Below are 22,598 nucleotides of genomic sequence, written 5' to 3'. Positions count from 1 at the left end.
ATTATTTACTTTAAGCACTACATTACTCAACATTTAATCAGAGATATTTTTGTCCTTGTTTTTATTGATTTATATTCTGTAAGCTTCTCATGATTCATTCCAGTCAAAATATAGTAAATATATTCTACCCGTTAATTAACGAGACTGCAGAGTTGTGCTACGGCTATTGCTTCTAAAAGTTGCTGTTTATTTTTTGAGAAATACCGTTTTTCGATCGGTTTGGTGTGTCAAATCTAACAGTAATATACATAATAACCCATGAGCCTTATCGCCTAATACCATCAGTTTTAATTGTTTCTCCTTCGATTGTGAGAACGGGGATTCGCTTTGGGTAGTAATTTAATTAAAATAAATTTAATTAATTTAATTTAATTAATTAGTGGATGCCAGCATTACCCGTGATCCTAAGCATCCGTTGTTATGGAGACGTAGCCAGTCCGCTTTGCGATTGGGTGATTTCTTTAGTGATTTCATTTCTCATTGCGCTCTGTCCAGGTAAGTTACGAGGTTCATAATAAGTAATGATCACGTTTTGTTTAAATGTTATAATTGATGCATTTCTTTGTCATTAGACTCATGATGTGTCAGTAATAACAATATAACTTGGCCTAACGTTACTGCATAAATCTAGAATGAGAAACCCCAGACATGTCACGCGCCTTTTAACAATCATACAGGAAATAGGAAAAACATGACTTTACATGTGCTTGTAACTCTGCTGCTGTTTCTGTTTTATCAGTCAGTGGTTAGATCAGCGTAGCAGACAATAAACGGGACAAGGGACGTCGCGTATGGGACAAATCAATTAGGCCGGACGTCCCGGCTAATAGGTGACACGTGACAGTTGGCATTAGCAAGTGGCTAGGTTAGCCAGTAGTACTAACCCCTTTATAGTAACAACCTAGTTTTAAAGAATTCTACCTCTTGTTACTGGATCTCATGTTCGAAAAACAAGTTGTATTAAGGTTTTAATCTAATTTTTTACTTCATTTTAGAGATGCCAGGAAGTTCTAAGAAAATGTGTCTAGGGTGCAACACCCTAATAAGTGTTGCATACAAGGCTTGCCCACTTTGCAAAGAACTGCAGCCATACAAATCAAAAGTTGCAGCGAAAAGATGCAACTTTCAAAATAAAAAAAATGAATGGAAGGAGTCAATCAAGAAAAACAACAACAGGACAGTTGTTCTCAATAGCAGCCATGTGTTGGTAAGGTTAGGTCAAAGTTCAGGATTCTAATAGGAATTTATGAAGCTAAGTCAATTAACACAGTAAAGTTTATCACTCAATAGCCATGTTTCCATGTAATTGTCAAGTGAATTTTTGAAATGATTCAAAAAAGTATAAAATATCAATCAGGTGTATTTCTATCAACTGGGTTGGAGGGAATTAATTAAGATCCTGCGAGGGGATCCTCCCACACTGAAGTTGTCCCTAACCCGCCCCGTTTCCCACCAGCTTTGGGTTGCAAACAACAGGAGATGGGACCTCGGTGCTATGGGGGCCGTTACCGGCCTCACACCTTCCAGAGGCTGATCCATGATCAGTAAGACTCAGGGTCCCGAGCAACACCGCCCAAGCGGTTTCCCATACACCACATTTCCCACACCGCATGTCAGATGGGGATTTAGTGCTGGGCTCTTTGCTCGCCGCTACTGAGGGTTTCCTGGTTAGTTTCTTTTCCCCCGCTTAGTATTGTGCCTGACTGCGTAAACAGCTGATCAGTGATATGACTTAAATGTTCTTTATGTCAGAACTTGGGCAAAGCTGTTACCATGTTCCATTCAGCACATTAACTCTTTTTTGAAAAAGAAAAAAAACACCTCAAGCGACTGTAAAATGTTTTTGCTAAATTGAGGATGTTTTTTCCCCAAATTTTGATGGAAACATGGCTGGTGAAACATGTAGTATTAGTAATGAATTCCTTGATATGAGTTGTACATTTAATATGACCATTAAACTGTTGTCATGAAATTAATATTTAAATTAAATTATTGTATTCGGTGCATGTTTTTTTTATTTAATAATGTTTTTATTTCAGCTTGACAAACTTGCTGCCCTTGATTTTTTCCCCATACTCCTTTTGGGGAAGAAGTGTAAAGGAAGCTTGGTGGCCGATGTCATCCTAGGAGGGGATTATATTTTGGATCCTGATTTGCTTCAGAGGGTTAAACATATGTATGAAGCTGTGCTAAAGAGTAAGTATTTTTTTTACAAATATGAAGCTCTGGATTAATCTGAAAACACTGGTAACCCTAAGGAACCCAAAGGAATGTGAACCGACAAGTATCATTATCTTTATTTTTCTATTGATGCAAAGTATGAGCATTACTTTCAGCCATAATAGGATAGCAGCATGTGATCACCCAATTGTTTTCTTTAGCAGTTAAGCCAAGTCAACAAGCTAGATAAAAAGTAGGCAGAAAATCTAGAATGCTCTGATCAGACATTAAGAGACATTATTACCTTGACTGGGAACTCGATGACTATATTTGTTGATATAGACTGTAGATAATTAATTTTACTTTTTAATCATAACATAACACACCTGTAATGTAGAAATCAATCTTATTATAAATACTAGCCTGTTATCATCACTCGCCCGCAGGTCCTCTTCCTTGTGGTTCAATTAATTAGTCATTGGCTATATGGAATAAAGTGGCACTGAGATTAAGGCAAACTGTTTAATTTTTCTTGTGTGTGTGATGTTTGTCTTGTCTGCAAGTTCATTTTCAAAGACAGAAGAAGGCCACAAGTAGCACAGAAACTACTGATCCTCCCGAAGCCACTGCCACTGAGACCAACGCCACTCCAGAAGCCACTGAGACCAACGCCACTCCAGAAGCCACTGAGACCAACGCCACTCCAGAAGCCACTGAGACCAACGCCACTCCAGAAGCCACTGAGACCAACGCCACTCCAGAAGCCACTGAGACCAATGCCACTCCAGAAGCCACTGAGACCAACGCCACTCCAGAAGCCACTGAGACCAACGCCACTCCAGAAGCCACTGAGACCAACGCCACTCCAGAAGCCACTGACACCAACGCCACTCCAGAAGCCACTGACACCAACGCCACTCCAGAAGCCACTGAGACCAACGCCACTCCAGAAGCCACTGAGACCAACGCCACTCCAGAAGCCACTGACACCAACGCCACTCCAGAAGCCACTGACACCAACGCCACTCCAGAAGCCACTGAGACCAACGCCACTCCAGAAGCCACTGAGACCAACGCCACTCCAGAAGCCACTGACACCAACGCCACTCCAGAAGCCACTGACACCAATGCCACTCCAGAAGCCACTGACACCAATGCCACTCCAGAAGCCACTGACACCAATGCCACTCCAGAAGCCACTGAGACCAATGCCACTCCAGAAGCCACTGAGACCAACGCCACTCCAGAAGCCACTGACACCAATGCCACTCCAGAAGCCACTGACACCAATGCCACTCCAGAAGCCACTGACACCAATGCCACTCCAGAAGCCACTGACACCAACGCCACTCCAGAAGCCACTGAGACCAACGCCACTCCAGAAGCCACTGAGACCAACGCCACTCCAGAAGCCACTGAGACCAACGCCACTCCAGAAGCCACTGAGACCAACGCCACTCCAGAAGCCACTGACACCAACGCCACTCCAGAAGCCACTGACACCAATGCCACTCCAGAAGCCACTGACACCAATGCCACTCCAGAAGCCACTGACACCAATGCCACTCCAGAAGCCACTGAGACCAATGCCACTCCAGAAGCCACTGAGACCAACGCCACTCCAGAAGCCACTGACACCAATGCCACTCCAGAAGCCACTGACACCAATGCCACTCCAGAAGCCACTGACACCAATGCCACTCCAGAAGCCACTGACACCAACGCCACTCCAGAAGCCACTGAGACCAACGCCACTCCAGAAGCTACTGCCACTGATACCACAGGCTCATCAAAAGCCACAAGACCCTGGGGCCAGAAAGCAAAAAAAAGACAAAGTGAAGTATATTTCCTTATTAGTCAGTAAGGTGTTATTAGAACTATGTTAATAAGTATGTTATCACAGAACTATGTTTTTTTAATATAGTACCAGTAAAAAATTTGAACCCACCTACCCATCCAAGGGAAATGGGAAAGCGTATCCAAACTTTTGACCGATACTGTATATTGTATATAATTAGTAATAACTTACTGTATTTAAATATTAAGCATAGCGTCAGTTCTGGCAGGTCACATTAGTCAAGCTCGCATCAGCTGATCCACTTCTACCTATAGGAATACGACGCCTATTACTGTATACATATATAAGCTCCTTCAGTAATCAGCAGCTGTCACGTTTCTCAGGAGCGAATTACCCTCCTCCATCCCCAGCTCCTCCTCTCGTCAGTCATTATAGCATTCTGATTACCCCTGAATCAGACTTAAATTCTCTTAATTATATTGTACATTAAAATGAATTAATGATATCTGCAATACATTTATGTCTGCTCTTATGATTCTATGTTAGGCTGCATGGATGCGCAGAGAGTTCTTGCACAGAACAGAACCATACCACCAATCCAAACTATATGCTAACTGTCAATCATATTTGACGATAGTGGTCTTGACAGAAATTGTGTTTAATAAAAGGTATCTTGTATGTTTTTTATACAGATCCAGTCCAACAGAAGGTAGCCAGCAAGATGAAGCAAAAAAAAAAGTGTTAAGTACATTTTCTCTATTTAAAATGATATGATGTATCAACTACACATTGATTCTGCCGTCACAGTTAGGTATTGTCTATACTGGTATATTGGTATACTTATTTCAATGTTATATTGACTGTCTTTCAGATGAATGTCCAGAATGCTGTAGGAGAGTGAGGCAAAACAACTTTGACTACTCCAAGGTTTTGAAAAGAAGAGTGAGAGAGGTTTGTCTTTCTAAAGCCTTTTCAACTGTCTTGCTTTATATCAATGTACTCGCATTCACTCATTATTAATATTTAAATCCTTTTTGATTCTACAATGAATAAGGCCCTGTGTCCACGAAAGTGTTTTTTCACGTGACTGCCATATTTTTCCAATAGTTTTCAATGGGAGCGCCGCTGAGTGTCTTTTTCACGCTGATGCACTGAGCATTCGTCGTTTTTTACCGGTCGCCAAGAGTTGAAGAATGTTCAACTTTGGGTAAAATGCAGTGTTCATCACTGTCACTTTTTACTCAGCCGTCCAATCACAGTGGAGGAGGGGCGGGACTAATACCACACAACCGCCACACTCTGCTCATACAAAGTAAACAGATGACAACAACAAGCATAATAATGAAACAAAATAATTTTAAACTAGAGCCAGAGCAAATACTTTATAATCTATCGACATTTTTATATAGAAACAACACAGAAACAAACATTCTATGAAATTAGATAGTAGTAACACTTTTCGCGGATATTCCGTATAATAACAACAAGCAAAGCATCTCTACTGAAAAAAAAAAAATGCTGCGCTGCCAAAACGCTCTCAAGCACTCACAGCTAGACGTTATCAGCTGGCTAAAAACGGTTTGGTGGACACAGCCTTAGCCTGACTACGTCAGACTTCGTACTTCCGCTCAATTTCAGTTCGCTTCTGTACTGAGTCTGAGATAGCGACCTATCTCCCAGTTTTCCTCCGGCCTCAAAACAGCCGGCCAATCAACGAACAGAGGGCAGGCTGAGAGCTGTGACGTAGACGCTGATTGTACCGTGGATGCGTAGATTTTTACTTCACATAATCTGCAAAAGTCGTTCACAGCCATGTTCACTCCGGTATTTCGCCCGATGTTTTTGGTTTCGCATCATACATGTGTTTACATTGGAAGTTCGATGCAGCTGAGCATGCACATAACACACGCCATAACCAAACATTATGTGATTGGCTTACGGGTAACCAATGATTTTAAGCTTCAGACAAGCGACCCCCCGCGAGAAAGAAAACGCTTTTCAATTATGCCATGCCAGACTCTGTCTACGAAGCAAAGCGAAGTAGCAGAGTTTGGTATTACCAGGCTAACACAGTCTAAGACTGCTTTAAAAAAAATATCTGCATTGTTTGAGCACTTGACTCGACAACTAGATGTTTGGAAAACAATAATCTGGATTTAGTGTTCATGCAGTGAGCACTATTGTAACCATTTTTACAAACAAGATACATACAAAGTTTACTTTACAATAACAGAAAATAATTTGGCTTTACGTATTGCTCATATGATGTAGACTGCTATACGAACAATACTTCGGTTACTATCAAATATGTAGAAAAAGTACATTTTCATTCCTTAAATACATTAAGGTATTACGTAGTAAGTTTTAAATGTTTAGGTAGGTCTTAATTATGTTGGAATTTATTGAATGGTACTTGTTGTAGTTCTTTGTTGTCTGTCTGACCAATATAAAACCTACAATTGCACACACAGTTCTGTAAATTAATGTACTTTTCAAGTAATTATTTGACTTTGACTTTCCTTCATAGCTTCATACTTTTTTGCAAGTATTGATGTGGAATAGGTCTTAAATTCCCTTCACAATGGTCTTAAAAAATGTCTTACAAATCTTACATTTTACTTATTGAAACTTGCAGAAACCCTGAAAACATTAATGCATAGATAAAAATTGATAACTCTTTGGAAAAGTTGGTAATGTAAAGTCAACATGAATAGAAACTGTCACAAGGTTTTCATTTAATTTACTAGACCCCTCAGACAGTATATGATATTGTACTGTACCACTTTGAAACACCATCTTACAGCAGTAAATGTTATTTTTAAATGTTATTACATATTAAAGCTACACTGTATATCTTTTTAAGTTGATTCTTAGCAAAAAACACTTTGTTCTATCAAAAGTATACGTGCTCATTCATGTGCAATTACTTCCACCAACTAATTAAGTATTCTCGTAAGCATAGAATCTGCCATACGAGTGAGTCGCTCGAATGGTGGCAGCGATGTTGCGCCTTCATCTTGAAAATACATTCGCCAAAGAGGGACATAGCTGCAAATTCAAGCTTCGCCTTTCGCGTTTTACACTCAGTGATACTCATGGACGAAGTTGAACTGGAAGCCATGTTAATCTTGGAATAATACGGCCACCGTAGGAGTTAAAACGCACTCGGAATTGAAAGGAACATAAATTAATATTCACTGGGTAGTCATATAACTTTTTACTGGTTTTTACCGGGGTGGGGGGGGGGGTGATCACACAGTGTAGCTTTAATATTTTCCAACAAAGTATCTTTTGAGGACTCCAGACATAAAGACTGTACTTGCTGCCACCATAATTGCATGACTTGTGCCAAGACAAACCTTGCTGGATATTGTGTTGTGATAGATTTTTTTTGTGTTTATTCTATAGGGAACAGAGGAGGTCCTCATTTGTTGGGTTCCATGCAAGACCTGGTAGGTGTACTAATGTACAGTTTATTACATACACAACATTTTAAACATTAACAATGTCAACAGTTACTGAAATGTTTGAATATTATTTAATAGTTATATTTCATAAAATGATATACCATTTTGTTTGCCTGACTTAAGTTACTCAGTAAATCTTGACTCAAAACGTTGTCTCTTTACAGTGGGACCAAATGGAAGGACTCCTGGGAGCCCTCCTCCCTTCTTGAATAATGAATTAAACATTTTTTTGAATTTTGTATTTTATAATGAATAAAATTACTACAAACATAAACAAAGTTATTGATTTGTTATTCATTGCCTACATTGTATATGCTATATACAGTACATACAGATCTTTTGAAATAACCTAATTAAAAATCCTGTGTTAAATGTCAGTTTTGTATGTTATATTCTCACCTGTGTTTGTCTGTGTATGTAGTTATATATAACTGTCTATATATTGTTTGTTAGCAGGATTTCTTGTAACTTGGTGGGTGGGTAGGACATGGTCCAGGAAGAAACCTGTTATATGTTGTGGCAGTTTAAATTTTGATTAGACTTTAGATTAATTAAATTTGATGTAGTTGGAGACATTTACTCTACTGTATGCCCTTAATGTTCAGGTTTGTGTCCCTCTGTCCAGATGACATTGAGCGGAGAACATCATTATGGTGCTGGTTCCACCCCAGGGCAGGAAGTGGAACAGTAGTTGGCATGCCGTGTAGATGTACCATCGTTATCTGCCTCTATATTTGGATAGAAGACCAGTAGTAGTTGTATCTTTTGATCTATTATTCATTGGCAATGCAATAATTATGCCTTCAAAGCATCAAATTGATTTAATATTGCCATATAATTACCATAGACTGATAATTACCAATAGATTGAAATACATAGAAAGAGAACTGTTTCAATTTCCAAGAAACAAATGGTACTTGTTTTACACAAGCTGAACAGTATTGAACAGAATAACCTGTAGTATGAATATCAGGTGATTAGAGAACAAATATAAAATAATGGTTCATACACTAATAATAATTATCTTGTCTTTTTAGACTTCTTAAGCTATATAGATCCACTTTGGGACCTGGAAACCCTAAAAAGCTCACCTTCACCTAGAAATGAGAGAATGGGTATATGGTAAGAAAATTATGAACATTGTCTGACACGAAGTAGTTTTGTGTTTATTATGAAGTTGACCACTGTGTTAATCACTTTTTGTCATATGATATCAGCACCATGTTATACTACTCTGCTGTAGTAATCACAAATGAAATGCTTGTCTATCACAATTTCACAAGCTCTCCACCCAAATTTTTATAGTCACTTGTATGATATCTTAGAATCATTTACATGAAGGTGCATTTTCTTTTAACAAGTAAAGATAATGATTAAAAGGTTATTTTGATGTTACTAATGCAGCACTGTAGAATATTTGTAGATATTTGGAATTGTCATGTTTTGGGGGGCTTTGACTGCTGTGTGACGATGCGTCATCTTTTTCTTTCTGTTTTTCCTTGCAATTCCTCTACAGGTTTCGGTGACTTGACAGAGGACGCTACATATGGGCTCAGCAGTCTCATCAATCGGAGGTCACTCAGAAGTCAACACAGACAGGCTGTAAATGCATACAGCAGTATAGGCACTTTCGATGACATTGAGGACAGCACCGGTGCACTGAAGATGTGTACAAAATAAACCTGCCTTGCCTTTATATCAAACAGACCTTTTTATGAAGTGATTTACAGTATAAGGGGATTGTCATCAGAAACCCAACTGTTGGAAAATAGTGCACTTTGATTTTTAGATTTCAAACCAAAACTACTAAGTGTTTTCACCCATAGCTTAGAGATAATCAAGGCCAACATATCTTCAGGAAAGTATTGACAATATAAATAATGGCCCTTTGCTAAAATGTTCAGATTATGTATTTTTATTAGAAACAGACAAAATACTAACTATGGGTAAAGGTCTTTTTTTTTTAGCTTTTTTATTGCTATTCCTTTCCAGCACTTTTATAGAATGTCCATTATATCATCGAAGCTTTTAAGATTTATTAATTTTTATTTACCTGCCTTCATTCTTAAATTCAAAACTCAAAAATGAAATAAGATATCAGCAAAAACTAAAATTGGACTATTCTTATGAATTTAGTTGTTTCTTTTTTTCTGACAACAAAAACAGAAAAGCTGCTGTTTCTCCTGACTGGCATCACCAAGTAGCGGATTAATAACGTTAAAAGTAATTTTGCATGTTATTACAATGCATTACCGGTATTTGCTTTTCACGTGTTCATTAACCTATAAGACTACTGACTTGTATTGTGCAGAGACAGTTTCAATCTCTGCCAACTTAATTGTTGGTGGTGTTTGTGAGGTTTTTGCATCACTGTTTGGTAGTGAGCTTGCTAGTTTCAGTCCAAAACTCCTTAGTGCTGCTTTAAATAAATCATTGTTATTTTTCCATGTAAAAAATCTGAAGTACATTGATTATAATGTACTTTACTTTAGTATTTCCATATTATACTTTAAGTGTATGTATGTAGGCTATGTATGCAATATGTATATACTGTTTGTAGTTTCAGCATACTTGTTAATGAACACCATCAAATCAATAATAAACCATACATGTTTTTCTGTTGTGCTTTCCATATCGCATCATCTAAATGTACATCAATATAGTTATAAATCATATCCACTTTCACTGACATCCTGTAAACTTGTATGGAGAAATCTCTTTCTTTGTCTTGATGCATACATATGTGCAGTACTGTAATAAACACAATTGTGATGGCTTTGCCTGTTGAGTGAACTTCCTATGAAAGTACAATTTGGACACAAAATTGGTTTACTCTTTAGACCAGTGGTTCCCAAACCTGTCCTGAAGGCACCCCAACACTGCACGTTTTCTTTGTCTCCCTATCAAACACACCTGATTCAACTCATCAGCTCATTATCACATGGGTTAATGAGCTGATGAGTTGAATCAGGTGTGTTTGATTAGGGAGACAAAGAAAATGTGCAGTGTTGGGGTGCCTTCAGGACAGGTTTGGGAACCACTGTTTTAGACTAATGCAGATGCTCACAAGTTCATGGCTCGTGCAAAAACACTTAAATAGTGAATATTTTACTTGGGTGTGGTACATACATATGTGCACTACTGTAATAAACACAATTGTGATAGCATTTCCTGTTGTGTGAACCTCCAGTACCATTTGGACACATAATTGGCTGACACATAATTGGCTGACTCTAGACTAATGCAGATGCTCACAAGTTCATGACTCGTGCAAAAACACTTAAATAGTGCATATTTTACTTAGGTGGGGTACATAAATATGTGCACTACTGTAATAAACACAATTGTGAGGGCATTGCCTGTGGGATTGGAGGTTGAGCCTCCAAAGGCCTCACTGAAACTATGCCCGGGACAGGGCTGTGTCCATGAAATGTTGAAATTAAAGCCTGACGTAGGACTAACCCAAATACATTTTTGGAAAGGTCTCGGCCTGGAGAATAATATATGGCAGTTTGAAGATTAGAAATGGGTCCTGCTTTGAAATATTGACCTCTGAACCGTGACCTCAGCACATGTTGAAAGCCTTGTCATTCAGGAAGAGAAGGGGCTACAGGCATGGGACCAATTGTTATAAAGAGCCCTTCACTTTAGCTGTGTGACTATACTCTTGTGGATAGAGTCACTTAAAGGGGGTGCAGTCAATTATGGTCAAAGTTGATTTTCACCTATTTAGCAGTTATATATTTAAAATATTATCACACAAATGCGATTAACATTCACTTATATCCCTAGGTGTAGTCTTAATTCAGTATTTATAACTTCCGATTTCTAAGTAATAAGTTATATTGATTTAAACTACAATTCCCTATAGCAGCGCAATGCGGCTTGATACAAATTAGCGTCATATTTGTAGTTCTTCCAGTTAGCAAAGTATTGCTGTAAATAGGGTTGTAAAAAGATACATCTACGGAATATATCAAACATATAGTACAGGCGAAGACGTACTTACACTGTATTTAGATGATATATGTTAAGAAAAAGAAAGATTGTTTGTTTATTTCAGATATTTTGGAGTAGCTTAATAAAAACATTAGCAGCACCACAGCTCGTCCTGTTGGCAAAATAGGTCGTTTTAAGTAGGGTTATAAAACCATCTATAAGCAGAATAAAGGTTTTACTGCAGCCGAAGTTTTAAAACGTTTGTTTGGCCATATGGCTTTACTAAACTGCCCCCGTTTGTGCTTAAAAATGTGCTGTTAGCATAGCTAAACAATCATGCATTTTGTGTTAGCAGCAAGGGTTAATACGATTCATATGAATAATGGTATTTGGGTGAATATGGCGTTGTTTGTATTTAGTTTGCGTATACTTTCGGACGTGAAACTATTTACTATAGTACATTTTAGTATAGGCTACTGTATTATAGTATTTACTGGTAATAAATGCTACATATTACTATAATTTTTATATTACCACAACTATAGAATAACCGAAATAGTTTTTCCTATAAATGACTTTACTATTCTTTCATGCTGACAATAGGTGCTTAAAAATAAGACTAGCCTACCCTATAGGCCTATGTGTGTTTTGACAAAGTAAAAACAGATGCATGTTGTCCTTCATAGTATCTGCAACCACTTCCCCAAAGCATTTTGGAAAAGTTGTATTAATATTATAATTGTGTACAGGCAAAATAGTTGAAAGTGGTACAAGAATACAAATAAAATGGGGTCATTCTCTACCTATCTGTCAGTATGTTTGTGTGATGTCATCCATGAGATGTCTTCATTTTTTTCCCCTCACCATCCTCAGTGATGGCACCGTCCATATGGTAGATGTCATGATCCAACAGTTGTTTGCATCCAGGTTTTTAAAAAGCAAAAATGGTGTTATCTGTGCCACAAAAGGCAAATTAAATAATTAACCATGATTATAGTCCATTTCACTTATTAAGCCTATAATCAAAAGGTTCAATGACATCATCACTAAGCGTGCAGTATCAGGTTTGCAAGTTCAGCTAGACTATGTATTACATGTGATCTTCCATGTGTTGTAACAAAAAAAAAGAAGTGTATTCTATTGTTGATCCATTTGTCAACGTAGAAAATATGTGGTGAACAAACGTGTACAAGATAAAATTTACAACTTATAACAAACTGAAATAATGATGATAATTGTTTTATTAAAGAAATTAAGAATCAGTCAGGCAGTGATAGAAAATTCAGGTTCAAGGTTTTATTATTTACAATGGGGAGAGAGCCTGGCTTCAAAATAGATTCACGAACTTATCTGACTAGACCAGAGAACCTCAGATTTAAGTTACTTCTTTGAAAGGAGGGAGAGTCAATTACTGGGCCCAGCTAACTTGAGCTACTCAGAGTCAGGAGACCTGTTTGTGCAGTGGAGAGGAGAGAATCTATAATTCATCATCTGTAGAGGCATCTGTGGAGACATGCTCATATGGGTCTTCATCATCATCATCATCATCTTCTTCTTCAACAACAGTTCCACCATTCCCATTTACCACTATTTGGGAGTAGGTTTCTTTCACAGCTACCAGGTCTGTTTTGAGCTCCTCACATTTTTGGAGGACAGCACTGTGCAGGCCATGGTAAGCTTGACCAGACAGTCCTGAAGGGTAGCCTAAAAATCAAATTGGGATATACAATAAAAAGGCAATTAACCAAAACATCAACATGGCAGTTTGTATGAAGTATCATCTGCAAGCAGTTTAATATAACTATATGAAGTAAACAGCATTAAGAAATTAGTACTCACTCTGTGTGGCCAGGTCATCTGATAGTACACTAGCCTGGTCCTTCAAGGCCCTGCAGGTTCTTGTAAGATGAGTCCAATGTTGTTTCATTTCTTCTACAATTATAGCCTCTTCCTCAATCAGTCTCTCCAGCTGCATCACCTTGTCAAAAACCTTCTTCTTCATGCCTAAGGAAGTGTCAGGTTCTATGAAGACAAATGACCAATTGAATTAACCACCATATTAAAATACTACCTCTTAATGCCTATTGGGAGTAAAATCCAATAATGGTACAATTTTCTGTCCCTACAACATAGGCAACAAGTGATTGGTGTTGAATCTACAGTGTGGAAAAGGAAAGGGCGAGCCACCTTGACACATTAATCTGAGGAGTCAGACCTTTACTCACTTTCTCTTGTGTAGTTAGAGTTGGCAAAAACAAAACGGTTTAAAAATAAAAATGTAATATTGTCTGTCCCAGATTTTCCAAAACAAATGAAAAGCACATGGGCCTCTTTCCTTTGAAAGTCGGAGTTTAATGAGGTAAGCGTTTAAATGTTTAAATGAAGATTCACTAAAATTATCAATGTCAAACTTTACATACCAGAATCCCAAGGCCAGATAGGGCTTTCTGTTGCCAGAAGGTCTTCAATTGAATCTACAGATTCTGTGGTGGTTGGAAGATCATTGTATTGGGATATGGCATTATACAGCTTTTTCTTATCCTCTCTAATCCGTCTTCGGATCTTGTGTCGCTGTTTGTTACGGTCTGCAGCAAAAAAAAAACTCAGCAAAAAGAATTGAGGATATGCATAAAGTTAGTCATTGTGCTAATGGACATCCAAAAGGCACCTTACAAATTATGTTATAAAGCTTACATATCATCAATGACTAAAAATGCAATTGTAGAATATTTTGACTACACCTCTGGTCATTTAACCATAATAAATAACCTGGAATGTGGCCAACATTCAAGTAATGCAGGGAGTTGGGTGATGGTAACATTGGACATATATGATGTAAGATGTGATCAAATTTAAATTACTTAGTTATAGCTATAGATATCACATTTTAAAATGAACTCCACAAGTACATGAAGGCATGGAGGCTACTTACCGGTTACTCGATACAGATCCCTCTTTTTCTGCTGGATGCCCAAGAATAGGCCTTCAATCAGATGTTGCAACGCCACTGGATCATCTGTTCTGAGATCATCTGGTGCTGTAAAGTATTTGTGAAGGTTATACTATTATACAATTATACTATTTCTATAAAACACCTTATACATTAAATATGGTAAAAGGAGGATTCAATAAGAAGAATGTAGTAGGAACACATGTAAAAACAAAAAAGGACATCCACAAATGTTCTGCCAAAGAATCTGAAAACATTTGTTCAGTTTGCTCATTTTTCAAGGGTGAATAAGTATTATAAATTTGAGGGAGAAAGCTACATCACCCAAGTTTAATTATTAACTTGGCATTTCAAGCCATTTCTTCGTTGATTTCCACTTTTGTTGTCGCATGTTTTCTCAGCGAGCTCCCCCTACTGCTGTGAGGCGTATATTTCACAACACTGTCGTAAAAAAACAAACAACAACCTCACTTGTGGCAACCTCGTCTACCTTTCTACCGCTGCTCAAGTGCCTTTGTTATTATCGGAGCCGGCCAACTTTATTGCGTGGAGCTTTTTCTACCGAGGTGGGTAATACATCACACACAGTATGATGGGAGTGTGTGTGTGTGTGTATGTTGAATTGCCGTAAAGCAGTTTGTGTTTTTCGATCATTCTCGCTTCTCATGAGACTTCATATTTCCAACTTACCGGGACGTTAGTCCCCATGTTGCAAGGTTGGTTTTCCGCCTGGGAACGCTGGGGGGTGCGGGGAAAGTCACCATTGTCACCAGAACAGGTTATTTAACCATCCAAATGATTTCTAAACGGTTTTATTAAGTTGAAATAGTTACCAAGTTCCCCTTTAAAAACACAGTTTTCCAATCATAATAAGCTTTTTAATATTGTTTGGTATGACCACAAGAGGTCAGGTGTTAAAACAGAAACCAGCATAATATTTTTTTAATTTATGATAATTTTCTATCGATAGGAGACAGCAACAAGTACATACTTACTGTCAACTGCCCACTGTCTCACATCAGTGACCCACTGTTGCAGTTCCTCATCAGACCTTTGCGTGCACTTCTTTATAGCCTCAATGTCCTCTTTGACTTCCTTTGTCTTTTGGATAGTCTCAAAAGAATAATTAATGGAAAGTCACACAAACCTTCGGCAATACTGAAATTATTAGATGCTTAGTATGTACAACATACTGTATCAGTGGACTTTAGTTAATTGAAATTTAACCTTCATTGATGAAATTTTTATTTTGTACTTACCTTCAAGTACCGTGTAGACAAGTACTTGTGCAGGTTTCTTTTCTTTCGCTCATTCCATCCTCTGGCATGCAATGTGATCATATCTACTCGTGCTGCAATGATGAAAGGCTTAAATGTGCTTTTCAATTAGTGGTTAATCACAGAGTATGATGAATGAAATAAAAAAATAAAAATAAAAAATAAATTAAAAAAGCAAGCTGTTTTAACAATTACAATGCTACCAAAGCACAATACATGAGAACTGTAAAAAAGGACCACTTACCAGCCTTACTCATGTATTTTGTAGTTAGAGCCACACGGGACAAAAAGCTGTTCACTTGCTCAACTTCTTCACCAATCGTTGTGCCTGCCCCCGTTTGGTTTTTGCCACCCCACTGCACCTACAGCATGCACACCAGATGTCCAAACTAAAAATATCAAGTTCATGGATGTCAAAATGGTAAAAGGCTTAGTTACCATATTGTTCGAAAATATACATTTACCTCACATTTTGTAGAGTGCCCCTTTGCATGCATAACTGAGAGAAATGGCTTCATCTCAGTTAAGTTTTGCATTTCAGGGAAAGCTTGAGCCACCTTTTGCAGATACGGCCAATACCGACACATGATGTCAGTGCAGAAGAACTGGCAGTTTGTTTTTGTTGCCAGTTCTTTCTGCAGAAACAGAGGGTACGCAAATATCTCGCCCCTAAACATGTTCAGACCTCTAAGCAATATGCTGTGCCTGCAAACTGCCACCTCTAGGCCCTCTTCATCACATTTGGTATTTGTCTTTTTAGAGGTCTCCCTGGCTGCAGCCCATGTTGATGTTCCACATATGCCTTTTCCATGTACCTGTAACAGTGTCATATCAAATATATATACAAACTAAATCCTGATTCACTGTGTACAATCCCAAATCTTTTGACAAATATCTTACTGGAATGGTCTTCTCACGAACACAATCAACAAATGTTGCTACATCTTTGTCATTAGCCAGAAAAACTCCATCAAAAAATGGTTGTTCCTCTGCCCTACAGGAAGAAAATATGTTAATGACAAAAAATATTCAAAAGAAATATGGACAAAGTAATGTTATCAATAACATATTGATTTAAAAAAAATGTCTAGACATCTTTTTCGTCAGCAGCTGACCAATTAATACTAGCACTTACCTTTTCTTTTCTATTCTATACTTTTATATTTATTTTTCTGATTAAAAAAATAAAATGATACCTTGCTATGTGTACTGTAATAGACTAACTGAGACTTTACATCACGTGTATACTGTTGCCCTCTTGTTGGTCTGATTGCTTTATTGTTCTTTGGATGAAAGCATCTGCTAAATGATTAAATGTAAATGTTATAATATACCCCTTTGTTTTGCTGAATCTGTATAGTTTTCTGTTTCCATCAGCAGACACAGCAACTGTATCTGGGGTGCAAGCTGGGCAAGAGAAGTGATCAATGCCGCAGAGTTTTTCTCTTTTATGACGACAGTATGTCCATTCAAGGAAAGCTTTTTGGAAGACGTTGCCACAAATGTTACCACTCTGAAATTATAAAAATTTGAATACAGTGACATGCCAGTAAGACTTACATAAATGCAGAAAACAAATTACTTTCCAAGTCTTACCCTTCCAAATTGTTGTGAGCGCTGTTGTAACATTTTCACAAAGGCTTGTCTTGAAAGCCCAGGTGCAGTGATCTTCAGGTCCTCAAACGATGCGAAGAGGTCTACCTGGTATATGGTTTGAAACTCGACAGTGCCTGGCCAGTAACCACTAAACAACAGGTCCACCACCTCAGGTGTCCATGATGCAAGACATACTCTGCAATTCATCACTGGCAGGAACATGTCATAGCGACCTGCAAAGATTTCAAAAGAAAATAAATAAATAGTAAACACACTTTGGCTGCATTTACACTTGGCATTAACATGCGATCACTGTGATTTGCTCAAGCAGATCGGATAATAAGCCAATCGGGACACGGTGTGTTTACACCTGTCCACATCAAGTGGCTTCTGTATCTGGATAACAGATCGGATCTCACATTTAAAAAAAAAAAAGGATTGCTCCGGTCGACCTGAAGTGGTGGGTTCTGCTAGCCTGGATGCCAGCCTGTTCGGAAAAATAAAGTTGTCAAGACGGGCTTTATACGATGATGGACAGATGATCAACAGTAACGTAATAATCTATGTCACCAAAGAGCGCTTGGGTTGAATTAGTTTACAACAGTGATTCTCAACCTCTGCCATGTTTCTATTTTAACCCTGAAATGGCACACCTGATTCAATTAATTAAAGGCTTAATGAGTAGTTGACTAATTGATTAATTGACTAATTCCTGTTGGGGAATTGAATCAGGTGTGCCATTTCAGGGTTAAAACAGAAACATAGCCTGTCAGGGGGTCCCTGCAGGAGAGGTTGAGAACCACTGGTTTACAACAAAGACGGCTGCCGCTGGAGAACTGAGATGTGTAGATTCCGCCATCTAATATGTCTTCTGTCATAGAAGATATCGACAGCGCATTTATTTTAAAAGAGGAACAGAGAACCGCGATCAAGGCATTTGTCGATCAGAAAGATGTTTTTGTCGTCCTTCCTACATACGCCATTTACTCTGCTCTGATTGGTTGTAGGTCTATTCAATTGGGTGCAGAGGCATTTCGGTTGAAACAAGCTCCATAATCCGAGCCTAACGGAGCAATATCAGACTCATATTCTGACTAGAATCTGAATATGATGACGTCAGGCTAGGGTTCTGCAACTTTAGGGTGCAAAAGCAAACATTTCAGTACATTTGCGAATCGATGTACTTCGCACACGTCTGTATCAAAAAACCACACAGCTACGTTCACCAATTCCTGGAGAGAGGAGGGGGAGTAAAGACAGTGGGTGGGTCTTGTGTGACGTCCACCTGTGAATGCAGACACGATGGCTGCATTGCATTTACATTACACTGAGATCTGATCACAATGCGTCCTCGACTCCCTCCGAACCTGGACACACTGATCGGATAACATTCCCATCAGAAGTGCGTTTACACTTGTCTTTTCAATGTGTATGTGGACAACATCCGGATACAGGTCGCATGTTAATGCCAAGTGTAAAGACAGCCATTGATACTTTTCAGACATCAGTCAGCAGGTTAAGCCAATAGACAAATACAATACAAAACATTGCAAGTCATACCATTTATACAGATGAGTACAACTGATCGTCCAGCTACAACAGCCAGGTTTTGAGGGTCACAATCACAAATTTTGTCAGGTTGTGTAATGGGCAGCAAACACACTAGATGAAAGGAAAAATATATTAACTAAAATAAAAACTTTCAAGTTTTTATAAGCTTATATATAAAATATATTTATATATAAGCTTTCAAGTACTTCTTACCTTGCTCATAAATGACGTTTTGGCCACTGAGGTCTTGCACAGCAGTTGATGGTGGGAGAGGTTTATAGAACCCATCTATAAGAGTCTCTCGGTTGTGAAAAACAAGATGTTGATGCGTAGAAATGTCACACTGTCCACAGTAACGGGGTTTCGGGAAACAGTCCTTGCACCTGATGACTGCTTCTTTCAAGCTGCAGTGATCACAAGGACCATAATGCACACAGTCTGAAGCAAGCAAACTGTCAAGGAGTTTTGGCCTTGCTTCATGCCAGCGTTCTTCAGACAAGGTTTTCCTCAATGCCCAATCATGAGATGCTGCTGATCTGGGTTCATCACAATCCATTGCATTTTGGAGTAGCTGTAGTTGTAAATCTTGCAATAAAAAATAAAATTACATTACAACTCCTTACCTGTTACAAGCTCGTAAACCAAGAGCACAAACTCACAAAACATTAAACAAGTAATCTCTCGGATATTTGTACATTTAACATTTATCATAAAATGTTGGCACTTTTGTTCATTCAGAGGGACTTTGTGAAGACAGTGATACAGTTCCGATGGTTAAAAACATTTAAGGTAAACTTACCAATAATCTGGTGTGCATCTACATCTCCAAAATGTTGTTTGGAAGTTGCAGCTTCAGATGTGCTTGCAGTTTCTAGAATTATACAATTTTAATAAAGTATCCCCATACACAAAAGAAATATATTTGAAATATATTTTCAGGATATATTTTGGAATATATGCAAATATTTTAAATTGGCCCAATAAATATATTTCATACTTGTATTTCATATATTTTTGTTATATTTAAGAATATATTTCAATGTATTTTTTTCTGTATGGGTCCCCAAAAGTGTCGAAAATATATGTGGCATATATTTCCAAATACATTGAAATATATTCTGAAATATAACAAAAATATATGAAATATAAGTATGAAATATATTTATTGGGCCAATTTCAAATATTTGCATATATTCCAAAATATATCCTGAAAATATATTTCAAATATATATCTTTTGTGTATGGGTCATGCAACCAACAACAAACAACAGAACAGATGCAAATCAACATGAAATGGGATTACTTATAGGGAATAGAGAGGGGAACTCTTTTCCACTGTACAGCAGCTCATATGAAAATGTATTTTACAAAATTACCTGTCTGTTAATATAGACGGACTTCAGGATATAAATGTCAAAGATATGTAATAGCCTAGTAAGCAATATTTTTTCAGCAAACAGTATTTGGTTGAACACAATCCTACATGAAATCAACAAAAACAATTACTTACCGAGCTCAACTTCTTGAGGGTTACTTGCAGAGGCAATGGTTGAGGCAACTGGTTGTCCAGATCGGTCTAGAGTAAAGTAAACAGAAAAAATTATTTGATTTACACAATACTTAGTGAAAAATCAAAGGATCTAAAACCTCAAACCATACCTTTCTTTGGTTTGCGCTTCTCATAGACCAAGAATCCTTCTTGGTCTCTTTTTTTCCACCTAAGTTTATGATCAGTCTTCTTTCTTTTTTGTTTTTTAGGTGGTGTTTTGACTGCTTCCTCACTCTGTATTACTCAAACATAAGAGGTAGAACAATGACTCCGAAATATTTACATTTTAAGAAGTAGAACAATAATATGATTCAGAATATAATTTATGGAAGTTGCAAAAAATTCCAATGATTCATTCTTTTCACACATTAGTGAAATACTGCTTGATGCAGAATGCGTGCTACATACTTAATTTTATACAAAATACCTGCATCTCCTCCAAATCAGCCATTATTTCCTCAAGATCACGGTGTAATTCCTCCTCCATATTTTTCTCTGGTGTAGGCTGATCAGGTGACTCTCTCAGTCATTTATTTTTTAACACCTGAGGACCATAAAAAACAAAGTACACATAAAAACAAATGAAAATAAATGGGTAGTGGTTTGCAGAGGGTTTAACGTCCATGGTTAAGGTGGGAAATAACCTTGATGAGGTTTCTTTCCCTACCCAGGCAGTGCTTAAATAAATGTTTTCAATGCTAGGTAATTGGGTGCCTCTGATGCGTTGGTGATGCGAGTGTGTAAGGTCCAAAGCGGAGCAACCGCCTAGCATTAATCAACTCACCTGTCTGCGTTGTACTGCAAGAGGCAGAGAGATAGTGAGATTACAGATGATCTCAATCTGATCATTCAAATCTGTTAAAATGAAGTTTATAATTAATTTATAAAAACAATACATTTATAAGAAAATACAGGGTCAGTGACAATCTGAAAACAAATCAACGCAGCATATTTTAGCAAGGGAACTGTAACCAAATTGCTATATAAACCATAGAAACTCCAGGCAGAGTAGGCTCACAAAGCCAAGAGCAACAATTGTTAGAGCTTGTTGTGCTTGGCTAGTGTTGCTGGGAAAGCGGAAACATCCAACTACATTAAAGCTGCTACATTAAAATGCATGTACAATATATAAATAAATGTAGTAATACGCACTCATATGCAATTATGGCTATGGCACAAGTTGTTGCTACATGAAAAGACTAACCTCCTGTTCCTTGATAGGCTAAAAAAAAACTTTAATCTTCTTCCTCTTTGATATGACTGGAACCTGCAAGCACATGTAAAATTGTTTTTAATGTAAGGCATTTGGCTACACGGAAATGTAGTTTCTTACTGTAAAAACAAAAAATATTAACACCACGTAGTGCATAAAACAATACACGTTTGTACACGCAGTATTATGGCATCACGTATTTAATTGGTCGACAGTTTCATGGGATCTGTAGTTCTATACGACAGATTAAGCTCATCTACATTTAAAGTAATGCATATCTCGCATTTGTTTGCAAACATGGATGCGCTCATAACTGACGATATGATAATAGTGTGTATTTGCAAATATTTATCGTTCAGACAGTTCAGGGTTAGCTCACTAACGTTATCCACCAAAAGTTAACTACAAAAAAATACTACAGGATACGTAACGTTAAGTTAATCGAAGGGCATTGCTTTCATCGAGAGTGCTCACATGATTTTAACGTCACATTTACCGTTAGGCTACTGAAAAAATGACCTGGATAAAACCTACTTTGCCGGGGTTCTGAGGATGTATGCGCATGTAACTTTATGAACTTCAGCTAAATCACCCAGGCCTGTCCCGTTTATATACGGTCTATGGGCCTGTCCTACCGACGCCATGAGCACTCACGTGATTCTAACGTTACATTTACCATTACAGCAAACATGATTCAGTAAAACAACACATATCACTAACATTTACCACTAAAATAAAATAGTTTTAGGATAATGGGATATAGGCCTGCCTACCACATACCTCTGCTCTGACTGTCGATCGCAATGTCACATACAGTCCTTCTCTTTAGCGACTCCAGTGGACGTTTGTGTTTCAAAACTGTAGCAATACGTACCGGGTGGTACATATTTGTGGCGCTGCAAAAAAGTGTGCAGAGGTACGTATTTCCCATGAGACCAGGTTGGCAGAAACATATACCTCTTACACCTCAACAATTACACATCAAGAACAGATCTGTGGGAAGACATCACTAAATAAATACTCTTGCTTACTAACCTATCCCATGACACTCCTCTATGACACTAATACTGTCAACAGTTGCATATTTTCTTTAGTTTA

General features: G+C 37.9%; 2 protein-coding genes across 2 annotated transcripts; both read right to left on the bottom strand.

Moving 5' to 3' along the window:
• Positions 1-12,679: 12,679 nt before the first annotated feature.
• Positions 12,680-16,091, bottom strand: LOC307169470 (uncharacterized protein). Its single transcript, XM_079890139.1, has 8 exons — positions 16,056-16,091; positions 15,836-15,953; positions 15,574-15,665; positions 15,310-15,427; positions 14,297-14,401; positions 13,785-13,949; positions 13,204-13,386; positions 12,680-13,068 (listed from the first exon to the last, which is right to left on the bottom strand). The coding sequence occupies exons 1-8, from the start codon at positions 16,086-16,088 to the stop codon at positions 12,842-12,844; spliced, it is 1,041 nt and encodes a 346-aa protein (XP_079746265.1). The 5' UTR covers positions 16,089-16,091; the 3' UTR covers positions 12,680-12,841.
• A 37-nt stretch (positions 16,092-16,128) lies between these two features.
• Positions 16,129-22,344, bottom strand: LOC307169617 (uncharacterized protein; the record flags this gene model as incomplete). The annotated part of the gene is made up of 14 exons (XM_079890346.1): positions 22,281-22,344; positions 21,492-21,554; positions 21,072-21,142; positions 20,715-20,831; positions 20,398-20,521; positions 20,249-20,314; positions 19,538-19,609; positions 18,952-19,323; positions 18,748-18,849; positions 17,188-17,420; positions 16,926-17,104; positions 16,492-16,585; positions 16,259-16,406; positions 16,129-16,148 (listed from the first exon to the last, which is right to left on the bottom strand). Exons 4-14 carry the CDS (start codon positions 20,772-20,774, stop codon positions 16,129-16,131), a joined length of 1,470 nt encoding a protein of 489 aa, XP_079746472.1. The 5' UTR covers positions 20,775-20,831; positions 21,072-21,142; positions 21,492-21,554; positions 22,281-22,344.
• Between the last annotated feature and the right edge of the window lie 254 nt (positions 22,345-22,598).

Source organism: Squalius cephalus (assembly GCF_949319135.1).
Source record: "Squalius cephalus genome assembly, chromosome: 13".
Classification (NCBI taxonomy): Eukaryota; Metazoa; Chordata; class Actinopteri; order Cypriniformes; family Leuciscidae; genus Squalius; species Squalius cephalus.
The sequence above is the reverse complement of the archived record's forward strand: the minus strand, read 5'-3'. Positions and strand labels throughout refer to the sequence as shown.

Coding starts and splice junctions, on each gene's coding strand:
- LOC307169470 (XM_079890139.1), bottom strand. CDS start 16,088: ATGCATGCAAAGGGGCACTCTACAAAATGTGAG. Junction 15,666..15,835: donor AAAATACATGAGTAAGGCTG/GTAAGTGGTCCT, acceptor TCATCATTGCAG/CACGAGTAGATATGATCACA. Junction 13,069..13,203: donor AGATGACCTGGCCACACAGA/GTGAGTACTAAT, acceptor TTTGATTTTTAG/GCTACCCTTCAGGACTGTCT.